This window comes from Ischnura elegans (genome assembly GCF_921293095.1).
Source record: "Ischnura elegans chromosome 13 unlocalized genomic scaffold, ioIscEleg1.1 SUPER_13_unloc_1, whole genome shotgun sequence".
In the NCBI taxonomy this organism is placed as follows: domain Eukaryota; kingdom Metazoa; phylum Arthropoda; class Insecta; order Odonata; family Coenagrionidae; genus Ischnura; species Ischnura elegans.
This window is the reverse complement of record NW_025791657.1, coordinates 15,262,931-15,287,557: the sequence shown is the minus strand read 5'-3', so window position 1 is coordinate 15,287,557 and position 24,627 is coordinate 15,262,931. Positions and strand designations below refer to the sequence as shown.

Here is a 24,627-nt window from a genome sequence, read left to right as displayed (position 1 = left end):
TGTAACTTCAAAGGTCTGTATTAATTGTTAGATGGCATGGGAAAGGCATGGAATGTTGAACTTAAAATTTGAACCACGATCATGTGATTTTCTGATTTCTACACCTATAACATCAGATACAACTGGAGATACCACAGTCTCTCCCGAATTCATCATCAGCGTTTAGTCCTCTGCTTCAAAATCAAAATCTGGCAATAAAAAAACCTCCAGTTGGTCACCACAAGCATGTTCTTGTTGGCCTCTGATATTTTTACGCCCATCTTCTTTCACTTCCTCATGATCTAGGCTATTATAGCAAGCAGTACATAGTCAGGACCAAAAAGTCCCTTCCTTTGATTAACAGCATAAATGACTGCTTTTAGCTCTTCTGGTAGGGTTCTCAACCAGTTAATGAACCTCCACATCATTTAAAGCACCATTATGCATGAAATGAACCTGATTTACAAAAAATAGATGGGCATATAAAGATTTTGAATGAAAGCTAATAAATCCATTAAATTGGAACTCTGATTTTTGGGAACACTTCAAAAATGTTGGGGATGGGCCACCTTTCCTGGAGTTTTCTTTACTACAACTTTGGAGTGACATCCCATTAACACAGCCGGATAATTCCACGTCAATTTAGCACAGAAAAGTGACGTTTTCAACCCCACTATGTCATGGCTATATCAAGTCAGTGTTACAGAAAACAATGTGATGTGTATCTTCAATGAAAATACAGTTAAAATTGGTCAAAACCAGCGGTGGTTCCACAGAAAGGCTAGGAGGGCTAATCCCACTGGGGTATCCAATTTACACTAGATAAAATGGTTATTTTTTTGATCCCTTCTCCTGCTGCGAGATTCAGGTCCATGCCTTAACTATTATTGCCACGATGAAAGAGAAAGGAAAAGACAAGGTAGAGAAGCAGATGGTAATGAACCAAAAAGGAAAGCATTCAGCCTCCCCACACTAAACACACAATTGCTAGGAAAGTGCATAAATCGGAGCGTAAGTGGAAGTATATCTTCTGTGAGGGTCCACCACATGCTGCTCCTTGAGGAAGCATCCTAGCATCAGCTGGACAAAATAATATTAAAAGATATGAGCACACAAACAAAGGCAATAATGAGGCACAGAGCTAAAGCAGGTAGATATGTCTCATAAGTTGTCACTAAAAGTACTTATGTAAATGGAAGGTTAAGAGAAAGGAAATGTTAATGAAAGATTCGGATGTCTTCAGTGAATAACACACACTTTAGGCATGGCATTCAGAGGATGCAGACAGTACAGTGCACATGCTGAGAGAAGGACCACGGGCATTTTAAGTCATGCTTGAGGGGTTAACCTAATTAATACTAATTTGCATTTTTTTTCTAATTATATATTTTCATCATTGAATCAAGCTGTGAGAGACTAATCTGATTAGATTGAGAGTGTAATTTAAAGTGAGAATCAGACAGTCATGTTTAAGCTAATTTTCTTTGGCTTTAAAGTCAAAAATATACTGTTGCGATCCATTTAAATAAGAAGGCCATGCAAGAGTAAAGAAAATTTTTAGAGATGTTCAGGAGTGGATGGCAAATGAATCTGCTATTGTATCTATCTCTAAATTTACAGTTAATGCCGTAAAAATTATCACAGAAGTTATCAGAGCATGCTGAAGTAGCCTCCACTATGCCAGGGACTTCCAAAGAAGTTTTAAGTGAAGATAAAATAGCACCTGCTGCTGCTCTGGATTATTTAAATCGTGGCCTTCAGTGTTTATGCAAATATCCTGTGAAAGAAGGGACTTCAAAATGAGAAAAAATTACCCAAAAGAAAAATTGAAAAAGGTAGCCTCAGTTTTGGAGCATACTCACGTGGTGCAACCAGAAAAAGAAGAGCGTGTAAAACATGCAGAAAGTGAAATCATACCAAACTCAAAGATAAGTTTAATGTTCAGGCAGTGTATGTGACAATGTACAGATTCTGACCGTGCTTCCAAAAGGCTGGAGTGTTAGAAAAACCATGAGAGAATTTTTTGCTTCAAATTACATGGTACGGAGAGCCAAACAATTTGTGGCTGAGCATGGCATTTTAGTGACTCCAACGCCAGGTAAGACACTATGTAAGAAAACAATTAAATGTTTATGTGACTTTTACAGTGACTATAACATGAGCGGTATGATACCAGGAAAATGGACAGTGTCCGTGAAAGAAAATGGAGTTAGACTACATCATCAGAAGCAGCTAGTGCGGCACAATCTTAAGGAAATGTACACACATTTCAAGGAAACATGTCCAGATTTAAACAATGGAATCTCCAAATTTTGTGAATTGCAGCCAAAACACTGTGTTCTTGCCGGTGTAGTGGAAACCATGGTGATAGTTTTTGTGTCTCCCGCCAAAATTTTAAGTTTATGTTTGAAGGATGTAAATTAAAGGAGCTAACCAAGGACGAAGAACATACGTTTCTATAATACAAGCTTTGCTTAGCATTTGTTACATGCAATCCTGCTCTTCCAGCAGACTTCTTAGATGCATCCCCATGTTGTCCCAATGCAGCAAACTAAATGAATATCTCCTTGAACTGTTTAGTAGAAACGGCATAGGTGAAGTTTCATATAAGTGTAGGTTAACTACTGGCAGGGCAGTTTTTTTAACAAAATCAAACAAACAAAATCTATGGATGATTTCCTAGAAGAATTTTCATCCAGTATGAGGCAGCTAATACCACACTCATTCTAAACACAACAGCAGTCACAATTCCTTATAGCTACAAAAGAAGAACTGTAAGTGAATAAATATCTTGTGGTTTAAGATTTGGCAGAGAATTACTCCATCATTCAAGATGAAGTTCAAGGATTCCCCTGGAATAACTCACAAGCCACAATTCATCTATTCGAGGCTTTCTATACTTACATCTCATAAAATACAACATGAGTCATACGTATAATTATCTGCTTGCCTTCAACATGATACCATATGTATGTATTATTTCCAGCACAATTTCATCAATAGGGTAGTTTCCTTCGTCAAAGAAAACGAAAGGCATTGATTGTGATTCGTTACCCACCATTAGTGTGTTCATAATACACAAATTATTTTGTTTTTGAAATACCGGTTAAGACGAATGGCAAGGGTCAAATTTTATCCTCATTTGAAAAAGGCCAGATTGGCGCCCATGCGATTTCACTCCACGTGACGTCACAGGGACCTAGTTTCTACATAAGAGGATAAGAGTTATACATCGTCTGAGGTTACCAATGCATGCATGAGGCACAGAGCTCAGGGAAACATGTCTTAATAATTACCTATTAAAACTGACTAAGGTCAGAAAGTTTTCTTCGTTTGATAAGGTATTGATAAACCTTTTTTAAGCGAAGCGCTACCAGCCAGCAAGGTACTCAGCTACCTGCTAGCATCCTGCGTCCTATCAGCACTCAGAGCCTCTATCAAGGTCACCTCACAAGGTGGGAGGGGGAACCAGAAATGCGTCGCACGGACTTTTTCCCATCATTCCTACTTACGTGTCACATTTTCGTGCGCTTGAAATTTTTCACTTTTCATTTTATCACAAAAAAAAGGTATCGTCATTTAAAACTCTAAAAGCGTGAAATACGTACTCCAGGAGTAATAATCATTCGATTAAGGCAATAAAAAAATAATAGGAAACCACCCTATTTCCTGAAATGCCACTTTTCAATTCCAGCACATTTATTATTTTTCAGATGGGTGTGATGCCCAATACAAGAATTTCATCAGTCTGAGCTACCATCAGGATGACTTTGATGTCAAAGCAGAATGGCATCTTTTTACAACAGCTGATGGCAAATGACCTTGTGATGGGGTTGCAGGGACTGTAAAAAGACTGGCCACACTTGCATACCTCAAGAGGCCTTTTGATGAGCATATATTGACACCACGAGAGTTGTTTTAGTGGAGCAAAGTAAATATCCCTTCACGTATCTTCCACTATAAACCAACTTCCCATCGCAATGAAGACATGGCCGAGCTGAAGCAACGTTTGGAGAATACTAAGACGATTACAAGTACCAATAAATTTCATTCTGTAATACTAATTAAAAAATGTATAGTGAAGACAAAGGCATATTCCAATTCATCAGAGAGTAGAGAAGAGCCAATGACCGCTATAGTGAGAGAAATGCTGTTTACGGACATACATGGATTTTTTGCCTCTATATACAAAAATAACTGATGAGTTGCATATGTCAAACACACTTAAACACTCGCTAAGACACAGATCAAGTACAGACCAGATTCTTGCACCCACATGGACCATCTCCATCATTTGCATTCCCTACCAAACCAGACAATCATATCATCAAAAGACATTCATTCTCACACGGCTCAATCCTTTGACACAAACTCGAAGGACATACAGTCTCCCTGGATCAGACCTGGTGAACATCGGCTTTGGAACAACAATTTAATTGGAGGCTTATAAGGTAAGTTGTAACCAAGTTTTACTGCACTTTCATTAAAGCTATCGATCACATTGTTTTCTGTAACACTGCAATGATATAGCCATGACCTATACCATTCAACAATGGGCATTTCATATTTAAGTGGTACTTTTTGCATTTTGGTTGAGTAATTCTGTAGACAAGCAATATTTTGGGCATGATGTCTTAAGTGTGCCATCTTCATATTTAGCATTAATGTAGTAAAATTTGTGAGCAATAACATATATTTTTACAAAAAAATTGAAGGGGTGTTTTGAGATGTTCAAAGTCAAGGTAAATGACCTCGGCTATTGAAACTCTTATAGTTGGACAAGTTGAGTATCAAGGTAAAGCCGTATATATTACATTTCCAAAAACATAAGTTTCACCTTAAAAACAACTGAAATTATAGTCATTTACCTTTCCTGAATTTTTGACATTCAATTTACCTGAATTTTCGACTAATTCCCAACATTTGCAGACCTGTAACTTTCGTCAAAATCATCATCCACTTCTACTAATTGGTATTTTCCATCACTCACCAGCATCATATCATGCACCAAATTTGAAAGAAATCTGACGCGGTCAGGCTGAGTGGTGCATTGAATTCACATGGAATGACCCTGCCTTGAAATTTTCCAAAAGATTTTGCTGATCAGTGCTCAGCATATTCAGGTCAATTTTGGGAGGTAATATTGATGGTATGGTATTTAAACCCTACCGCATCACGGCATTGGCATCAAGATAAGAATGTGCTCACCAAATCATCGATTGCCAGGGGGTCTGAAACGTCACTTGAAATCTGAGCTGGATCGTGTGTGTAGCGTGTGGGATGATTCCCTCCACTGAGTTGGTCTCCATTCTTCTGATTCACATGAAACAAGAAGGGAATGCTGGACAACATTCAATAAAGACAAAATGATAATGACTTTTTCAAGCAATGATTATTAGAAAATTAAAACCTCTTATGCCAACGACCATTCAAACTGGGCCTGAAGAGTGCATGCATGAGATTCCTGTGAATGACTCAAATGAAACTGCTGATATGACCAGTTTTATATGTGCAGCTTGGTGTAGAATGCCTAGATCCATTAGCTAGCATTGGTAGCAGTGGGGTTTCTCCTTCATAGTCCTAATTTACATCAATCAAGATTACACACAGCAACAACCATTTTGTTGTATAAAACCTAAGGCTTGTCATTGACATGTTTTAAGCAACAGGATGCCCTCTTTTTGTATCATATTTCTAACAATGTTTGCAATTGAATGAACTTATAGTACACCTTAACTTATTGACACCCATTAGGATAAAGTATAGTGGCGCCAAAAATTAATGCATAGCTCATTGACGTCTGAAATCGGCCAGTTCAAGAACTACTTGTCTTCCAAAAGTTTGCCATCGTAATACTCTCATACAACCGGGAATTTCAAAAGCAATATGTCCCTTATACTGAGGAATTAATCATGTCTGCCACATAATGACAACATGCAAGAGATTTAGCAACGAATTCTTTCCCATATTCTCCAAGGTATGCTTTGCCCACGGCTCACCAAAATTGGAGTTTACTTTTGTCGGGACATCTGTGGATGAATGCGACATGTTGAGCATTGAGCCTCCGGGAAAAATCCTTCCGGTGGTGTAGTGGGTAAAGTATCATGCTACGAATCAGAGGTTCAACAGATCAAGTCCCAGTGAAGGATGATATGATGCTGCACACACGCTGTGGACATTTTTTCTGATCTTTAAACTTCGCAGACCCTACCTCATGGTCCAGGGATGTTGCATGGCCATTGAATTCTTACGTGCATATTTATTAGTTTAAATTCAACCCGTATATTGCATAGCCATTTGGGCAGTTGAATGTGGAGTGAATTTTGACTTCCTTTTCTGCATCATTATGTGGCAGATACGATTATTTCCCTGGTATAAGGCGCATATTGCTTTTAAAATTCCCAGTTGTTTTATGAGGGCAAATTTTAGAAGACAAATAATGCCTGGACTGGCCACTTTCAGATACCAATGAGCTTTGAATTCCACCACTGTACATCCTGTTGCTCGAAAAAATTTGGACGGATAGACAAAGTATATCCAAATGAAAAAATTCATACTAAATGCATACATCAATTGAATGCATTTACACAATTGGTACGGAGAAGTGATGGAAAATTCACGAGATTACTGAATTTTATGGAGCCCTTTAGCTGCTTTACCCATGTTTACACAAGAGGTGAAATGACAGTTTTGGAAAGTTCCTTAGTAGAAGTAGAGAAAACTGACAACTTTAACAAATAGACAGATATCTTGAGACCAAGCTGTGTTATTGCCAAGACTATTGGCTTGAACAGAGACTCAAGGCAGTTCAAAATAAGCCTAATACATGGGATGCACTGCATTTCTGAAGGAAGATTAACAATATTCCACCACTGAGATTGACGTAAGTATAAACGGAGATGCATGCTCAGGCTTAATGATTCCTATTGTACAAATGAAAGTCGTGCAATTGAAAGATGTGCGCACCAATCCACTTTGGCCTCACAACCGAGAAATTTGCACCACCAAAAAGACTGCTCAACTCACTGAGAATAGAGCTTACCAACATATTGGCTCTAGATGTTTGGCATTCTGGCAGAGGAATGTATATTTCAGTTTGGACAGAGCATGCCAACCGTGAAGGGCCCATTATCGCATCTGGAATGCAATCCTTTGTCACAGCAGATGATCCCGACTCACCATCGCCCTCTCCTTGGATAATCTGTGGAGAAAATAATGTTGACAAAACTCTTCTTCAAAATGAAAAATAGTAACGTTCCAAACCTTAGTCCTGGTATATAATATGGCATAATAAATAGATAAGAAGATAAACAAAACTCAAAATGATACTCTACGGTAAAACATTTTCATACAACTATTTTTTTTAATAAACATGATATTTTTGTCCTTAATACCGAAAAGATTAACAACATGGTATAATGTACTAACACAAATATGATAGAAAAATTAATGAGTTACAATATAGGGATCGGGTTGGTGTGGTGGCTAGAGTGTTGGCTTCCCACCCGGTGGACCCGGGTTCAAATCCCGGCAGCGGCAGAGAATTTTCAGAGACTGCCCGATCCCTGCTTGAATGTTACGTGGAGGATATTTCAAGTGCAACACTCCATCCATCGGATGGGACGTTGAGCCGTGGTCCCCTTGGCGCCTTTCGTTAAGAGCAGGCTAATGCCGACGCTGGGTTTCTCTCCACCCTTCCCTCATGGCGCAAATGACCTCAGCTGTCGGTTGCCTCCTCCAAACACCATACCAAGAGTTACAATAAAAAGATCTCCTTGCTGTAATTCCTAAAAATTAAAAACTCACAATAACACTTGAAGCAAGTTTATGATTTGCTTGAAGGACACAGAGCTGATTTTCTTCTAACACCAGTGGTAAGTTCAATGTACAGCTGTAATTATACGATTTCACTAAATTCATTGCAAATATCCTTATTTATTCATCCTCTGATAAGTACTGAAAGAGTTTCCTTTCAGTGTTCTGAATAAAACAAAATCAGTGAACTCTTTTTAATCACCAAGTTTGTGGATGCATGCATTATTATTTTTTTTATAAATTATATAGCTCCAGTTAAAAAATAAGATCATTACCCATAATTGAGAGATAATATTTAATAACAAAGCTTTTTAGCAAAGAAGACTTCTTTTTGAATTATTTCATATTGCTATCAACCAAGGCTACTCGTTACATAAAGACAATCCACATTAATTTATTTTTATTTTTTACTCTATTCTCAAACCACAGAATACAGCTCATATTGGCCATTTTATATTGGGTTATTCAACATATTTAACAATCATGTGTGCATGAACTACCATTCCCTGGATAGAGGAAACCTACACTGGTGGGACTCAAACCCAGGAGCTCTTGTTTGGCAGGTGAGGACTTTACCCTACTGCCACCGAGGCAACCAAATATCAAATAAAAATTTAGTTCCCATTGCCTTTTCTAACCTACAGACTTAAGTGACTTCACTTAAGTCTAATCTTTATTGTGGTGCAGTAGCTAAGCTTGAGCTTTAAGTCAACTTCAGCACCATGATTGTCTACATCTGGAAATAGTTATGTTGACAGATGAAGATCTACGAGAGCAATTAAGTGATTCTGTGATCCAAAGCCATGGATACTTGAAGTAAACTTCCAAGCTCTGCAAATTAACCATTTTGGACTTAGAAGGTCAAAAGAAAAGACTCATTTCAGTCCCTGAGCAAACGCTATTTGGTGAGAGGTGATGGAGCCAGAGGAATTTAGAATTACTAAGCTTGACTTCATGGAATGACATATTCATAACGTACTCATAATCGAAAACACTTAGTCAATTCCACTCCTTTATTAAAACCATTGGTGTTAAATTTTAACTTGCCATTCCTCCCACATCTAATGAAATTGCCATGTCATATCCCCCTCGGCATCCTATGCAATGGTTTCAATGGCAGTGTGTGGGATTTTACTAAGTGCATTTGTTTACGTTATTTTCGATTATGACTCCATGGAAGCTTAAATGTTTCAACGGATCCTCTACCGTCGTCTCAGTCTTAAAATTCCTTAAAATGTTTCCAAGTTTTATAAAACGGGTGATACCGAGAGCAACAGGCATGGCAATTAATTTTCACAGAAATAAAACCAACAATTAGATGAGAAACTCCACTAAATAAATTTGTCGATTTAATAACCCCAACACTAGAAAGTTAGCTAATGAAATAGAATGCTCAAAAACCACGTCATTGAATACAGTACAACTTAAAACGTAACCAATGGGATGAGCCAGGGGTGGTGGGATGGGTATTATCATGTGGCATTTACAACATTTGAAGAGCATCAACCATGTGAAAACATTTGCCTAAGCAACTTAAGCACGGGTTCTAAGTAACTTAAGTGGAGGTGTACTTAACAGAATCTGGTGCCACCTAAACTACCATCATCAATTGTAGTACCTTAAGTGACCAACTCAAGCGGTCACTTAAGGTACTACTGTAGACCCGACACTTGGGATCCTAGTGGCAACCATCCTAGTTAACATCAGTGATTCCTATCTAGTGACTCACAATCAGTGATTTCATGATAAATTTTCTAAATTCCTCACATCTACAAATTTATTCCACATTTTAGTAGAACGGAGGAAGAATAAAGCTCACCATTATCAAGTTTTATAAATTTTCAATCCAATTGCGAATTCAAATACAAAAAAAACACATCTAAACGGCTAACATTTAGGGCTCTAAATTTCATTGACAGCGTTCTTTCACCAAATAAACCCACAAAATCTAGAAAAAATAATTTCCCCCAAACAAGTTCATAATTCATTCCTCTCTGTACTCTAAAAACTATTTCTGCCCTCATTTACCACCTCATCGAGCAAAACATCCATCTGACACAAAAATATCCCATCCCTGACTGTACAATTCTTCTCATAAAACATATATGAATGAATAACTAAAGTTTAGGTCCAAAAATCACTACAACATAGCTCATAAGAATCAAAATTCACAGCACACATTGTTATATGCGACACTTGAATCAATAATCACTGAAAATTTAATAAGCAATATAAGTATTGTATAGTACATCAATTGCAATGATTGTGAAGAATGTAACGTATGACAAAAATTCCTTCACCTAAAAAACATGATTTGATTACACAATTCAAGTTTCAATTATAACATACAGCCCTGTGCACTTCTTAAGCCTGCAGCTTATAGCCACATTTTCATTCTTGAAAACATTGAAATTTTACACATAGATGTCATTTATTTCAATGAGATTAATTCAATGAAATGGTTTATGTTTTGGCCCTCCTGAAAAGTTGCTATTTTGCAGATATGTGTTGTTAGAAATTAGCCATTGACATAGCTATTAAAGCTGAACTCCCCTGGGATTTTACCAATTTCACTTTTTTCAACTATTAAGTTTGAAGTGAAGTCATCAGCACTAAAATCTCAGTCAGCAGAAGAGTTATGGTATCCTAATTTCTTTATCTCACTCACTTGAAGATACTCGGAGAAAATGAAAGTCGTGCCTCAGAATTTTATCTTTTCTAGGAGAAAAATTTCGACTCGGTTCATAATTGGTAGAGGCGTTTAGAGGAGGCATTAGCAATTTTGTATATTGCGATCCCATTAAACTGTTGGAGACCTATTTCTATGGCCATGTCTAGAAACATTTGACCCGCATGTGACTTGCAAAACAATGTGGTTCACACCACTGTTATCTAATAATTATTTCAATGTATAGCATATTGTAAGCGCTCATGGAGAGAAAGCCATATTTAATTATGTTACAATTTTAAATAATTTATAAAATTGGTGACGAAAGAAATGTCTCCTAGACAGTGTAAGACACATTTTTACACCATCAGTACACAGCTATGCCATATTTGTGATTATCTGGGAAAAAACAGTGGCAGGGGCAGGAGGCTGCTGTGGCTGCTCTACGATATACAAGGATAAATATTTAAGAGGAAAGTGTAGGTGCAAATTAAAAAACATCCACTCTGGTACAATTATTTATTTTAACCTGATGCATTCTGGCATATTTTGGGCAATATAAAGTTCATGTAAAGTTCCTTTAATTTTATCACCATTTATATTGCACAAAAAATTATTTTCCCTCGGCTTTCTATTAATTAAAAAACCTTGAGGATACCACAAAATAAAATCACAATATGTATTTTTTATTTGATATTTCTAGTTGTCCCTACACTTGGTAGATATATCTGCTTCTTCTGCGTAGCTTATTTCCTTCTTTAACTTTCATAAAGGTAACTTATATTTTAAACTCCTTCCCTAGGAATATCTTCTATATTATTTCTACTGTATAGATACCTTTTTCTCAGCTTATACGCAACCAAACTCTACAAATGAGGTACCAAAATGCACAGAATTTATCAGAGAACATGCGACGACATATCTTACTTCCAAAATATTGCTTTTTTTCCTATAAATTGGTTTCTAAATAATTAAAAAAACTGTAAATATTCCTTACGTTAGCGGCGCACAAACTGATACATTTGTTCATTTGCAACAATATCTCGTTTTCTTTAAATAACTTTTATCAAAATGCTGCTGATTCCACATTCAAGTCTCCTGTTGATACGTAAGTATGAGTCATCATGTGCGTTTAACAGAGGATAGTGTAATTACTTCCAATGTTGTGTTTAAAGAGGTCCTCTGACCTAATTTTGTACATGAATATTCCAATTAAATTTGAACATATAACCCTGCCTTTTTTTACTACATTTTAAAATTAGAAACGCGCCTATCCCTCTGTGGACCTGTATTGAAAAGAGCGGGGGAAGCCCGCTGGGAGCGGATGCATCACGCTCATATATATAATAATAGGGGCACTTGATTTCCACCGAGCCTTCATTATCAGATATTATCCTATGAGGAATAGCAAACAAAATAGTACATTTTAATCAACAGAGAGACCTGTGGGAAAGACTTAATTTTTGCTTGATCTTTCATATTCCCTGATGGCAAATTTTTCATTGGCATTTCCCCAATCGGTAGCCTGGTTTCCTCTAAAGGAAGGAAACAAACAATCGTCTCACAATTTTGATGTTTGATTTCCTTAGATTATATATACGACCAAAGAAAGAGGCTTCAACCTCTTCTGCCTTTCAGACTGCCAAGTCCCATTGAGCACTTGATCTCTAGTTTCCCTCTCCAATTTTCACGTAACCTTTGTTTTAATTTTTACTGATGAAAGGAAATCACTCATTGAATCATTGCTGGCCAATGCTGTGTCACTTTGAACATCACAAATGAATCCATAATGATTGTCTGATCCCTCTTTTCGAAGACGTTTATTTTTGGATGTTGCATATATGTACATACGCCTTTTCTTCATATATCCCTTATCTCTTTCTGAGGAAACAATTTTTTTGTAAATTCTCCTCGGCTCTTGCCCATTAGTTCTTTGTGAAAAATGCACATTGCCTTTCATATTGGAAGTTACTGATACAATGGCGCACCTAGTTTCGTAGGACCCCTTAGACATAAATTTACTCTCTTCCCTCTTATGTACTTTGCCACGTAAGAGTTGTAGAACTCCGCAAGATTGTTAGTGACATTATATGTAATAAAAAAATAAGGGACTGACTAGATAAGAGACTGTTAGCATAAACGATATCCTCCCATAAACCGCAACTTAGGAAATGAGGGATCAAGTTTTTCTCTCCTTCTTTGGGCCCTTTGCAATAATATATATCACATTTACTATGGTTTTCGAGGGTTATATTTCCTTTTCTTTAGCCAGTTACTCTCCGATATCTCCACTTCACGTAACTAGTCGGTTGTTCCATTTTCTACTTTCCTAGAATCAAATCACATTCGACAGCAAGGTGGAAAACAAAAGGGTCTCTCTCAGAGGTTGAGGAAAAAATACCGATAGGTAGTACCGAGAGTCCGGTAGTACTTGGCAGTATTTAAAAGCGGTACTACCTTATCGATACTAGAAATATCGGTACTTGTATGGAGGTACTTCGACAGCGCTGCCATTTTATGTTTTATCAATGAGGCAACTACTAAAGTAATGAGCGTTGATAATATTACAAGCGAAAATAATCTTGTCATCCCTCTATTCCCAGACGTTCATTTTTGGACGTTGCAGAGAATTCCAGATGCCTTTTCCTCATATAATCCTAATTCCTTTTGGGGGAAACGATTTTTTTGTAAATTCTCCTGGGCTCTCCTTCATTAGTTCTTAACAAAATTTTTATGTACATCGCCTTTCATTTTGAATGCTACTGATGCAATGGCGTATCTAGTTTCATAGAACCCCTGTAGCATAAATTTACTCTCTCCCTTCCTATTTACTTTGCCGCGTAAGAGTTGTAGAAATCTGCAATATTGTTGTGACATTATGTTATAAAAAAGAAGTATGGAGTGATGAGATAAAAGACTACTAGCATAAGTGATACCCTCCCACATGCCGCAACTGATGAAATGAGGGATCAAAATTTCCTCTCCTTCTTTGGGCCATTTATAGTAATATATGTCACATTTACTGTGGTTTTTTTGGGTAATATTTATTTATCTACAGCCGGTTACTCTCCGATCTCCACTTCACCTAACGAGTTGGTTGTTCCATTCTCTTCTTCCTTGAATCCAATCACATTCTATACAGAGGTGGAAAAACACAAGCGTCTCTCCTAGATAAGATAATTAACAGTATCCATGAAGATTTGACTGCACAATTTCGATTTTTTCCAGCAGGAATGTTAATTCCATGGCCACTTTGAAGCATCAATTATAAATAAAAATATTCTAATTACATATAACTTGGAACGTAATTTTATGAGAATTGCAGCCAAATGCCTAATGATAAAAGTTCAAAATTGGTAGGTATTATGAGTTAATCTCAAGGTATGAATACATTACTTTTTCCTATTAAGGAAAAATATGAATGAATGAATAATTACTTATTCGTCAACTTCTGATTGAATGGGCAAGTATCACAATGGGCAAGATTTGGGCTTGCAGGTATATTATTGCCATTGCTTTAAAATTTCATATGGTACTCCAAAAATGGTAGTTTCCTTGCAAGCCAGACTCGCTATGTTTATACAGCCATTAAAATGAGAAATCTGCAAAGAAGTGTTGTAATTTTATTAATATTAATTGTTTTTTATTTCTCATTTATTTTTGCAACAAAAACCTGCCTGTATTACCCAACCACATATATATTATAATAATGAATGATAAAAAATAATACTTTATAATATTATATTAATAATAATTTTAATTTCATTTATTAAATGTGTACACCACAGTTTTTCACAAGTCTCTTTTCACAATGCGATCAAATAATTTAAGATATGACTTAAGTTCGCTGAGAGCATATACTATATGATGGCCTCAAAAGTGCAAAATAGGAATTATTATAGAAATAATGGGTAAACTGAAATGCAGTCGCTTCCCCCTCTCAAAACTGAATTGTACCAGAATTTCTGTATTAAATTCTGTGTATTGTTTTTCACTATGCAACGACCGACCATTAATAATTTCGACTTACTTAGAAAACAAGTAAAAATGGCCCTACTTACATGAAACAATGCATGTTCAATGCTCACTATAAGGACCCAGACAGCACCGAGAAATTATTTACACGTGTTTTTTTGGTGTAAATGCGGTGTAAAAATAAAACTCGGATATTTTCATAATAAAACCCGTGTACAGAAGTATTCTGCATTTAAACGCACATTTTGCTATACTTTCGGTATGAAATCTATTCCTGCCATAATTTTTATGTTTTTTAAATTGCTTGCGTACTTCCAGATAGGCAAATGTATAATTTTAAAAATATATTTATTTATATACGTCCGTGACTTGATCAAATGACTGGATCGTCCTTTCAAAAATTGCCACCTTGATAAATATTGTTTCAGATGTAAATTGATGAGCGTATTTAATATTGGCGAATAATTCTTTTTACAATAAAAGAAGATAATGTTTTTCGTGATATTTCTGATATTTCGTGATGCTGATGGTAGCAGACATGTTGGACTATGAGTTCTTGTTAGCACCGTGTGTGGCGCTCCGTGTCGCTGGATAAACACAAGGACAAGGACCAAGGACGCAAGATGCAACGATAAAACCTCAGGTAACTCAACGCGCTAATATTGCAACCTCTGCCGTCTACTGCTCCTTGCTGCTTTCATAAAGAGGTGAGTTATCAATTTTTATGCGACTTACATTTGTTTGCCATACGTAATCTTATAAATGTGACCTTTACCATGAGGTTCGTGATGTCATGAAAATGGCCGAAGGACGCCATTAGGTAATAGCGCATATGTAGTTCTATTATTCATATTCTATTCTGTTATCCTTGGGATTTTTATTGGATCTTAATTTATCATTTCTCATCTGTGTGATATAAATACTTCAAATACAGCTGGGATTCGGCGGTATTCGTCTTCGGTTCTACTTCGACGCTATCTTCGTCCGGTGATAGGTATATTTTTCATAAATCTTTGAGCGTCAAAATTCCAAGTACCCTTTAAGTAACTATGTTAAGGTTCTTGGCTGATTCTATGGTTTCAATTTGCTTTGATTTCGATTCACATTTATTTGTCATTCGTAGTTAACTTTACAAATGTGTTGCTTTCCCTGAGGTCGTGGCGTCATGAAAATGGCCGAAGGTTCATTGTCAGCCTTCCCTTTTCTTAGCCATTGCGAAAATATATATTATTCTACTGTTTCATCCACTGAGTTTTTGTTGGCTCTTAATTCATCATTGCTCATCCGTGTGGTTTAAACATATAGAGCCGTTATTCGACGCAATTCATATGTTTGCCGGGAGATTTATTTGTGTTATATTTTTGGGCGTCAATTGGTGATTTTATTGGGCTGTTTGGTCCGGATTTTTCAATTGATATTTCGGAGAATCAAGTATATGAGTGCTAGTGTGTAGCATATTGCCACGATGCTTTAACGTCGCGGTTAGTATGCTCGTGAATGGTTAAAAAATGAAAGCTTTTTTCGTTGCTGTAATTATAATTTGTTACGGTGATATATGTTATAATATAAGCTAATTATATTTCGTTAATTTCGCAGTAACACTCGGAAAATAATCCTGATAGAAAGGTGTTAATTATTTTTTTATTTACAATCTCGTGCCAGCATTTTTTTTACCATCCCTTACGCTCTAAATGTTTTAAATTCGGAAAATTTTAAAATCTCAAATTTGCTCTTTCCTTGCCTTCATAGTCTAGAATAATTTTCGCGTTTATTGAATTTCACCAGAGTAATATGATGCCTGTGTATTGGAGGGATGTAAATGGCTCATTAATAATCTTAATCAGTCTACTTCATGGTCTTCATTTGCATTTCACTGCTCTGTTATATTGGTAAGTTGTCTTGGAGTATGGTTTTATGATTTTTAATCCACATTTTCATACACACATTGAATGGATCCAAAATAAGTATCGTAAATTACTTGATTACAATATTGAGAAAATACTGCATAAAGACCCAGGATGCTATATATATGTGCATTAATTGAATTTGCAAGCTCCCTCAAATCGTAGAAGACAAATTGGAATGTTCAACTTAAATGGCATATTGTTGGATGAGATCAAATTCACTGATTTGTTTTATTTTATAACTTTTAGAGTTCCAAACATCAATACAAATATTTCGCCCCATTTTTGTGTCCATTATTACCTGCCATCCAACTACACCAAAACAGTGCAATTTATGTTGTAATAAATTTGATCTTTCTCATTCTTCTTCCTCAAGTTCTAAGAAATATAAATAAAATAATGTAACTGTGTGGTATATCAAAATGTTGCCCTCTGTCAATATACACTTTTTTCCATTTATCTTTTTCTTGAGTTTAGATTTAGTAAAAATATCATCAAATTAATTCAACACTCAAGTGTACTCATTTTAGAGAAGGGTGGGTGGAGATGGACTCACTACTTGTAACTTAGTCTCATCCGCATGAGAATACTATGAATAGGATTGGAGGCAAGACTGAGGCTGGTATAATGAAAAAGTATTTTCTGAGGCATGCTCACTCAAGAGCCAGCAAAGGTCACGGCATACTCTATAGAGTCTTCTGCTCTGTTAAAGATAGAAAGTTCACGACAAGAGGATTGTTTCCTGATGATTAGGACATATTTCAGTTCATATATATTTAAGAGTTGGTTAGATTTCAATATTATATGTAGGGAGAGACATCAGCCATGCTGCAAATGACTGTACTTTTTTAATTGGTGTGGTACTAGACGTGCTCCTCATATTTTTAATAAAAACTATACTGAGATACTAAAATACCATTTCTTATATATATCACTGTGTCTCGTTTTCTCTTGTGAATATTTATCTAAGTGATGGCATGACATGGTGCATGGTGTAAAGAAATAATTTTGAGACCATACAATCATAAAAATGTTTTAATGTGTCCTTTGCATTTATAAATCTAGGAAGCTCCATTGGAAACATTGGTTATGGTCGTTTGATGGAGGAGGATAAACATTCAAAGCTGGCCGTAGGAAGGAGTCTGGTGAAAAGGGTATAGACCATACTCTGTGGCGTGATGTGGAATACAGGTACCAAATACTTATTCAAAAGTTATATCTCATGGAGGGAAAAATGTTGGCACTTAGTTTCACATGATGCCTAAATATGGTAGTATAAAATTGTTTGTTAGACCAGTTTGCACCAGGTTCCATATTTTCTAAATTTTTGTTGCGTTCATCATGGCATCTTTGTTGGAACGCTTACTAGTTGTAGGCTTTGCAATGTCATTCGTCATTGTATGTGAAAAAGATAGTTCATATGCTATAAGTATTGCTTCTGCATTAAGAGGTATTAGCACATAGATGAAGTGATTGATAGCTTTGCTACTTCAACAATAATAATGATTTTAATTTTTTTCAGGAATGATTCGGCATTGATGAGTGCTAGTACGAAGATAAAATCATGTTAGCATGGTATGGTAGACCAGAACAATTTTGACTCCTTAAGACATATTTAAATTTATGATTTTTTACATATTTAGTTACATTTTTCATTGAAGTACTTGAAAATTAATTACAATTTTGTTTACGTGCATTTATTTCTCTATACTCACTTTGATACCAATTTCATAGGAGTAGAAGTCCTAATTATTGAGTGTTGCTTTCTGTCCATTCTTAGATTTTATTTTCAGTCACTGTGTGGTTTTTGCGGAGGATATGTCAATTCAACGGTTTCTTTGAAATGAGATGGGCTTGAGTAGGTTCCGGGACTGACTTGGGTGTCGAATTAGGTCGTGAAGTACCACCAACAGGATTTTCGTACAGCTCTGATAAATTTAAGCTGGCTGTTTTCTTGGATTCAATTTTTTTAAGCAATATCCTTTGGGTTATACCCATAAAGATTCGAAGTTTCAACACATGTCTTATTAAGGTTTTGATGGCTGCTCATTGACAGCATCATAGTGTTTGTGATCAGTTTCGTCATTCATTGATTCGTCAACATTCTCTGGGTCAATGATGATTTGTGTTTGAATAGCTTTTTCAAAGATGAAGTCCACGTCATTGAACTCTTCCGGTATAAAGGGAAAGATTTCTGCTACACTGAATCCTGAAACACCATTTTGCATTGTTGGGATCTTAATATACGCTTCATGAATGTCGCAATAAGGATGAAAGTTTTTTCTGGGTCAAAGTTATGTCGTTTCCTGAAATCTTCTGGAGGTCATTAATCCATAAGGGCCTGTCCCACTGTAAATTAAACACTTTCTTGAGAGAATCATTAAAAAATCCAAAGGCAGTGATTATGCGGGGGTATAAAGACAACATGAACATGATTACGTCTATGGAATTCATAGCTATCAAGAGAGATTTGACTTCTATGGTTGTCCATAATCAATTACACATGAACTTTCATAGTTGATTTTTTTTATCCATGAAATTTTTGAGCCAATCTGCGGAGAGTTCTTCATTTGCCTATCTGTTATCAGAGCATTAGTAGATTTAGTCTCTCTGGGTTAGTAATCCTTTATATCTTAAGGAGGCCAAATAACCGTAATGATGAAGGGTTAATATTGATAAAACTATGTGGAATGTTTGCACTATTTGATAAAATCATGTTTTTTTCTACCTGTCAGTGGGAAGTAACAATTGTTGAGCTCTTGTTTCATTTCTCTCTAGTACATATATTAAAGATTCACAATCATTATCTTCATTGAATCGCTGACATTGTCATGGCACTCTTTTCACTCTTATATAACCAAACTGTTTCCTTTGTCTCTGCAGGTGATAGTATGGTTCTCGTGTTTACATAAAAGTTAAATTCTTTTGATTGTTCTTTCTGTATTTGATGGTATGGGATCACGAGTATGGTTTTTCCTATTAATGAAGCCCTTTTTGTGATTGTAGATGCTACTGAGTATTTGATAGTGAGTGGTTCATTCCACAATGAAGTTTCACAGACCGACTGTAATTCACTAGGGATTTTAAGTCTCTTGATTGCTGGGGATACGAATGAAGTCTCATGTATGCTTTGTTTATTCTGTTTTTTGTATGCTTTGTTTTGTATTCCGCCATTCACCTAATAGTGCCCAAATAAATGTTTTCTTAAATTGAAGTGTCATTAAATTTTTAATCTGCATTTGAAAGGTTTTCCCATTTACTTTGTTGAAATAAGTCACCTAGCATTAGGTGGGCTTCTTCAGTGATCACCATCATTAATGGGTGAGTTTTTCTGTGTAAGTCCTCATGCTTAGGATTGGTAAGCATTCCTCATCCATGAGATGTCAGACGCCAGTGGCAACCAAGGGGAGTTGGGTAAGTATGCATTGTTTGCCCCCTGGGGAGCAAAATCAACCACTTGGGATTTTAATTTAATAGTTCGGGGGAAGTAAGTGTCTATAGGGTCTAGATCTATAGAAACTTATAGATCCAGGATAATTTTAGTTGACTTCTAATTGTAAGTTTAGGGGGTTGCATTGATTGTGAATTCTACTACTTGCTTTTGTGTATTAAACACCAGATCACATTAAATGGTGCATTTTGAGAGGATCACCTTGTCACGTTTGTTTACAGGAATGCTGAAGGAACTTCTTTCAATGAAAAAACATTGTGGTACAGCCTTCGAAATGCACCACTTTAAATGTACTCACTGGTAAACTACAAGCTTCCGCTTTTTATGCATTCGGGGTCATAGGTGGTTTCTGGTGATAGTTCATTGAATTTAACAATCTTTTTGGGTAAAAAATTAAACTTTTTCTTTCAACAGAATATATTATTAGGTTATAAAGTTCACCCTAAAGATACTTCATGGAATTTACATTTTGGATGAAAAAATTGAACTTTGTTATTCCACAGATAAAAAATTGAACTTTGTTATTCCACAGATAAAAAATTGAACTTTGTTATTCCACAGATAAAAAATTAAACTTTGTAATTCCACAGAAATCAGTGTAATTGCAAAGTTTAATTTTTTGATCTGTGGAATAGCAATGTTTATTTTTTCATCCTAATCGTTCAGGTTCGAGTAATTGTCAAGAGCGACCTATCGATGAGTCGATATACATCGCCAAGAGCGACCTATGGATAGCTCGATATAATCGACCAATCGATTTGGCTGCAGCGATAGTACTGCCATCTAGCGGCCATATTTGAAAGTAACTCAATGTTGCGACGGTGGCGTCGCCCCCGGGAACCGTGGTACTACGTGGGACCTAGGGAATAATATACGGATAATACTCGTGTATACACCAGAAATAGCGGACATAGTACCGGAAATACACCGCAATTACACCAGTCCTACACGAGTAGAAACGAGATATACACGAGTTTTTACCCGTGTTTTATCACGATTTTACACGGGTTTCGCACTGCTTGTGCTGTATGGGGATATGCCATGACGCGTACAAAAAATACAATTACCTCTGAATATGCATGGCAATGAGTTACAGAGTAACCTTCCTTAGTCCATTTGTTATTTTCGAATCAATTTATGGTACTTCTACAAAGCAACAAGTAAGGTACTTGATTATAGATATGAAAGATTTTTTTAGCCACTGAAGGCAAGAAAATCAACGCCATTGAACAGTGAAATGTAGATATTTTTCTAAACTAAAAAGAGATCTGTGACCAACACATCGAATTTCATTTGATCGCAAAATTTTAGGCATAACTATTTGCAATTCAAGAAATGTAAAATCCTACCCTGTCTTTACATCAGACAAATGTAAACATATTTTCACTCACCTATATACAACAAATATTAAAATGACAAGAGCTTTCTGGTATTTTTCGAAGTTTTGTTCTAGTGCCTCTTATTTGTCATGTTTTAAGTCTTTAAGATGAAAAATTACAAAATGTCCACGATGATTAATTTCCATATTTCAGTTACTTTATTCAAATTACAGTTGCAAAAAGTCGAATCCGTGAATAAATAAATCTTCCTAGATTTCTAACGACTGTCGACGAACATCCATAATAAACACTTCAGATTCTCCTAAACTAGCCAAGCAACTGTACTGAAATGAGAAAAACAGGAAAATCACTCACCCTGGAATAATTTCTCGACGAAAACTTCCTCAGTTCTGCGTCCGATTCCAAACAAATCTTTTTGAAATCACTGAATTCAATTAGCTTTTCCATACATAGAGGACATAGAGCGGAGGGCAGGCCATCATCCACAGCAACCTGAGGTAGCAACCAACACGCTATACGTTAAGTGTGTATTGTGTATTATATGGGAAAATATGTTCGTACTACGAAATTAAAGTAGAAGTACGACAACGAATAGGGTCATTCCATGTCAACTCAACCAGGGTCCCATGCCCACCATCTTAGATTTTGATTATTTTTTCCCTGTTCTAATGTCAACCTTAGTTAAGAAAAATCCAAAATATTACAGACCCATTGCAAGTATTTTCCAAAATATGAGCGTTTGAAGTCAAAGAGGAGCACACAAAAATTCTCCGCACCGGTCAAATTACTCAAAACCACCATATCGATATAATGTACTTGTCAACTTACCCTTAAACCGACTAATTCATGAATAGCATCTTCTACAGTCATTGTGGACGCCAAATTTGAGGTGAATATATTGTAATAATAATTATCATTTTTCTTCATGCAAAGCCTGCACGGAGTACCCTCGGAATTCCTTCCAGCAGTAACACTCATGTTTTCCCCGTAATACCTCCTTCAACCTTCAATTCAGGTCAATCGTCAACGAAACAAACAGCTCAGCATTGACACAGATCTCAAATTCCCATAGGTAAACTACATTCACTGCGATGATGCATGAAAATACTTTGAAATGCTCAACGAAATGATTAATAAAGCAAACAATTAATTACTCAACTTAAAGATAAGTTACATCGCAACAGCTTGAACACAATATACACAACAATTCTCACGCTCATTGACACGTAAACACCACTTGATAATATGAGACATAGATGAAAAAACTAGTGTAGCTCATAGACCTTGAATATAGCTAGATGGCGCTTTCCACTACTGAAGCATAGGCGGGCGGTGAAGGAAACATGAGGTCACGTGCTATGTGGCAAAAAAAGTGGCGGCGTTCAAATCTTTTTAATCGCATCGGCATAAAAACCAAGAATATTGTGCTCAGCGATATCAATATTTACCTTTAATATGAAGAATTGCTAATTATACAATAATAAAATGAAGCATTTCGGTTAATGCGGATCAAAAAAGTTTCTAATTACCTTAAAATACCGATTTTTTCGCGGGGTTTAAAAAGAAACTCCTTGCCGATTACCTCATGTCATAACGTAGTCTCACATACAAAAAGGATAACGGATTCCCATTAATGGTGAAATTTATTCTTTTCCAAGCATATTTTACTATATTTTTGAGCGTAGAGAGGAGAAAAATGGATAATATGGCGACGATGATTATGACCTGGGCAGTATCTGCAGGTGAAATTATGAACTTACTCCTTCTCATTCATAATGCTATGCGAGTACCATCAAGTTACGCCTGAGAAAAGGGTATTTAAGGCTGGTAATATTACGATAATAGGGACTAAGCAGTCCTAAATTTAATGAAATGTTAGATATGGAAATGACTCATACGTAAAGAAAAGCACCACTTGTACATATTATGACCACCTACCAGCTGTTTCTCATAATGGTTCCTCAATCAGAGGCACTGAAGAAATTTACCTTCACGTATTATCGGAAGCAATGGCGCAATGCGGGGGGGATACAACCCCATCCATCTTTTCACACCTTCTTCACCTGTTCCATGCATTCCTTTCCTTTAAGTCCATTTAATAAATAAATCTATCACTTGAGCAGCTTCCCCAATCCTACTTGAAACCATGTAAGTAGCCTCTTCTGTCCAAGGTTGCATAGTATGATGCATGTAACTAAGAATATAATGCTTTATGGAAAAGATTAAAATAATATCCGGTTCTCAGTACATATAGGCACATATATTAGACTTAACAGGCTTGCTCTATCTAAACTTAATGCCTATGATATAAGGTTAAACATCCAATGCATAATTGTATTTTCCTTTCCTGAATCCTGGAATGGCTCCTTTTTACATTAAATTAAGATGAAAAGTACATTCTAAGATATTCCGAGCATTTGAGAGGTAGGTGGATGTAGTCCTTAGAGAAATCAGATAGGCAATATATTGCATTAATATGAGATTTAATTTCCACAGAAGCTTGTTATGAATAACAGTAAAATACAATCATCAATTTATTTTAAGCACTCAAAAGAAAGTCACTAGGTCAATATAATAATGCACTTCATAGCAAATTTCCTGAGCATCCCACAATACTCAGCACTAATAGAAGCATATCAAAAATAAGCACTCAAAAGAAAGGCACATGAACAATATAATAATGCAGCTTCATAGCGAATGTCTTGAGCATCCCACAATACTCAGCACTAATAGAAGCATATCAAAAATAAGCACTCAAAAGAAAGGCACATGAACAATATAATAATGCAGCTTCATAGCAAATGTATTGAGGATCCCACAATACTCAGCACTAATAGAAGCATATCAAAAATAAGCACTCAAAAGAAAGGCACATGAACAATATAATAATGCAGCTTCATAGCGAATGTCTTGAGCATCCAACAATACTCAGCACTAATAGAAGCATATCAAAAATAAGCACTCAAAGGAAAGGCACATGAACAATATAATAATGCAGCTTCATAGCGAATGTCTTGAGCATCCCACAATACTCAGCACTAATAGAAGCATATCAAAAATAAGCACTCAAAAGAAAGGCACATGAACAATATAATAATGCAGCTTCATAGCGAATGTCTTGAGCATCCCACAATACTCAGCACTAATAGAAGCATATCAAAAATAAGCACTCAAAAGAAAGGCACATGAACAATATAATAATGCAGCTTCATAGTGAATGTCTTGAGCATCCCACAATACTCAGCACTAATAGAAGCATATCAAAAATAAGCACTCAAAAGAAAGGCACATGAACAATATAATAATGCAGCTTCATAGCGAATGACTTGAGCATCCCACAATACTCAGCACTAATAGAAGCATATCAAAAATAAGCACTCAAAGGAAAGGCACAGGAACAATATAATAATGCAGCTTCATAGCGAATGTCTTGAGCATCCCACAATACTCAGCACTAATAGAAGCATATCAAAAATAAGCACTCAAAAGAAAGGC

General features: G+C 36.1%; 1 protein-coding gene and 1 long non-coding RNA gene across 3 annotated transcripts; one reads left to right on the top strand and one right to left on the bottom strand.

Moving 5' to 3' along the window:
- Nucleotides 1-1,654: 1,654 nt before the first annotated feature.
- Nucleotides 1,655-22,369, bottom strand: LOC124172102. Its single transcript, XM_046551508.1, has 5 exons — nt 21,961-22,369; nt 21,487-21,624; nt 7,022-7,180; nt 5,188-5,292; nt 1,655-1,756 (listed from the first exon to the last, which is right to left on the bottom strand). The coding sequence occupies exons 1-5, from the start codon at nt 22,108-22,110 to the stop codon at nt 1,655-1,657; spliced, it is 654 nt and encodes a 217-aa protein (XP_046407464.1). The 5' UTR covers nt 22,111-22,369.
- On the top strand, nt 14,636-19,555 carry LOC124172159. 2 transcript variants are annotated; one of them, XR_006868064.1, is made up of 3 exons: nt 14,636-15,144; nt 17,407-17,532; nt 17,864-19,555. It is a non-coding gene; the product is annotated as an uncharacterized LOC124172159 (long non-coding RNA). The 2 variants fall into 2 exon arrangements; XR_006868065.1 differs by lacking the exon at nt 14,636-15,144 and adding an exon at nt 15,159-15,431.
- Nucleotides 22,370-24,627: the final 2,258 nt, after the last annotated feature.

What these genes read in the sequence shown, in the direction of transcription:
- LOC124172102 (XM_046551508.1), bottom strand. Translation starts at nt 22,110, where the DNA reads ATGAGTGTTACTGCTGGAAGGAATTCCGAGGGTACTCCGTGCAGGCTT. An exon ending in CATCTAGAGCCAATATGTTG is followed by an intron (nt 5,293 to 7,021) that starts GTAAGCTCTATT and finishes CATGTGAATCAG; the next exon opens with AAGAATGGAGACCAACTCAG. An exon ending in CCCTGGCAATCGATGATTTG is followed by an intron (nt 1,757 to 5,187) that starts GTGAGCACATTC and finishes CTTCTTTCACAG; the next exon opens with GATATTTGCATAAACACTGA.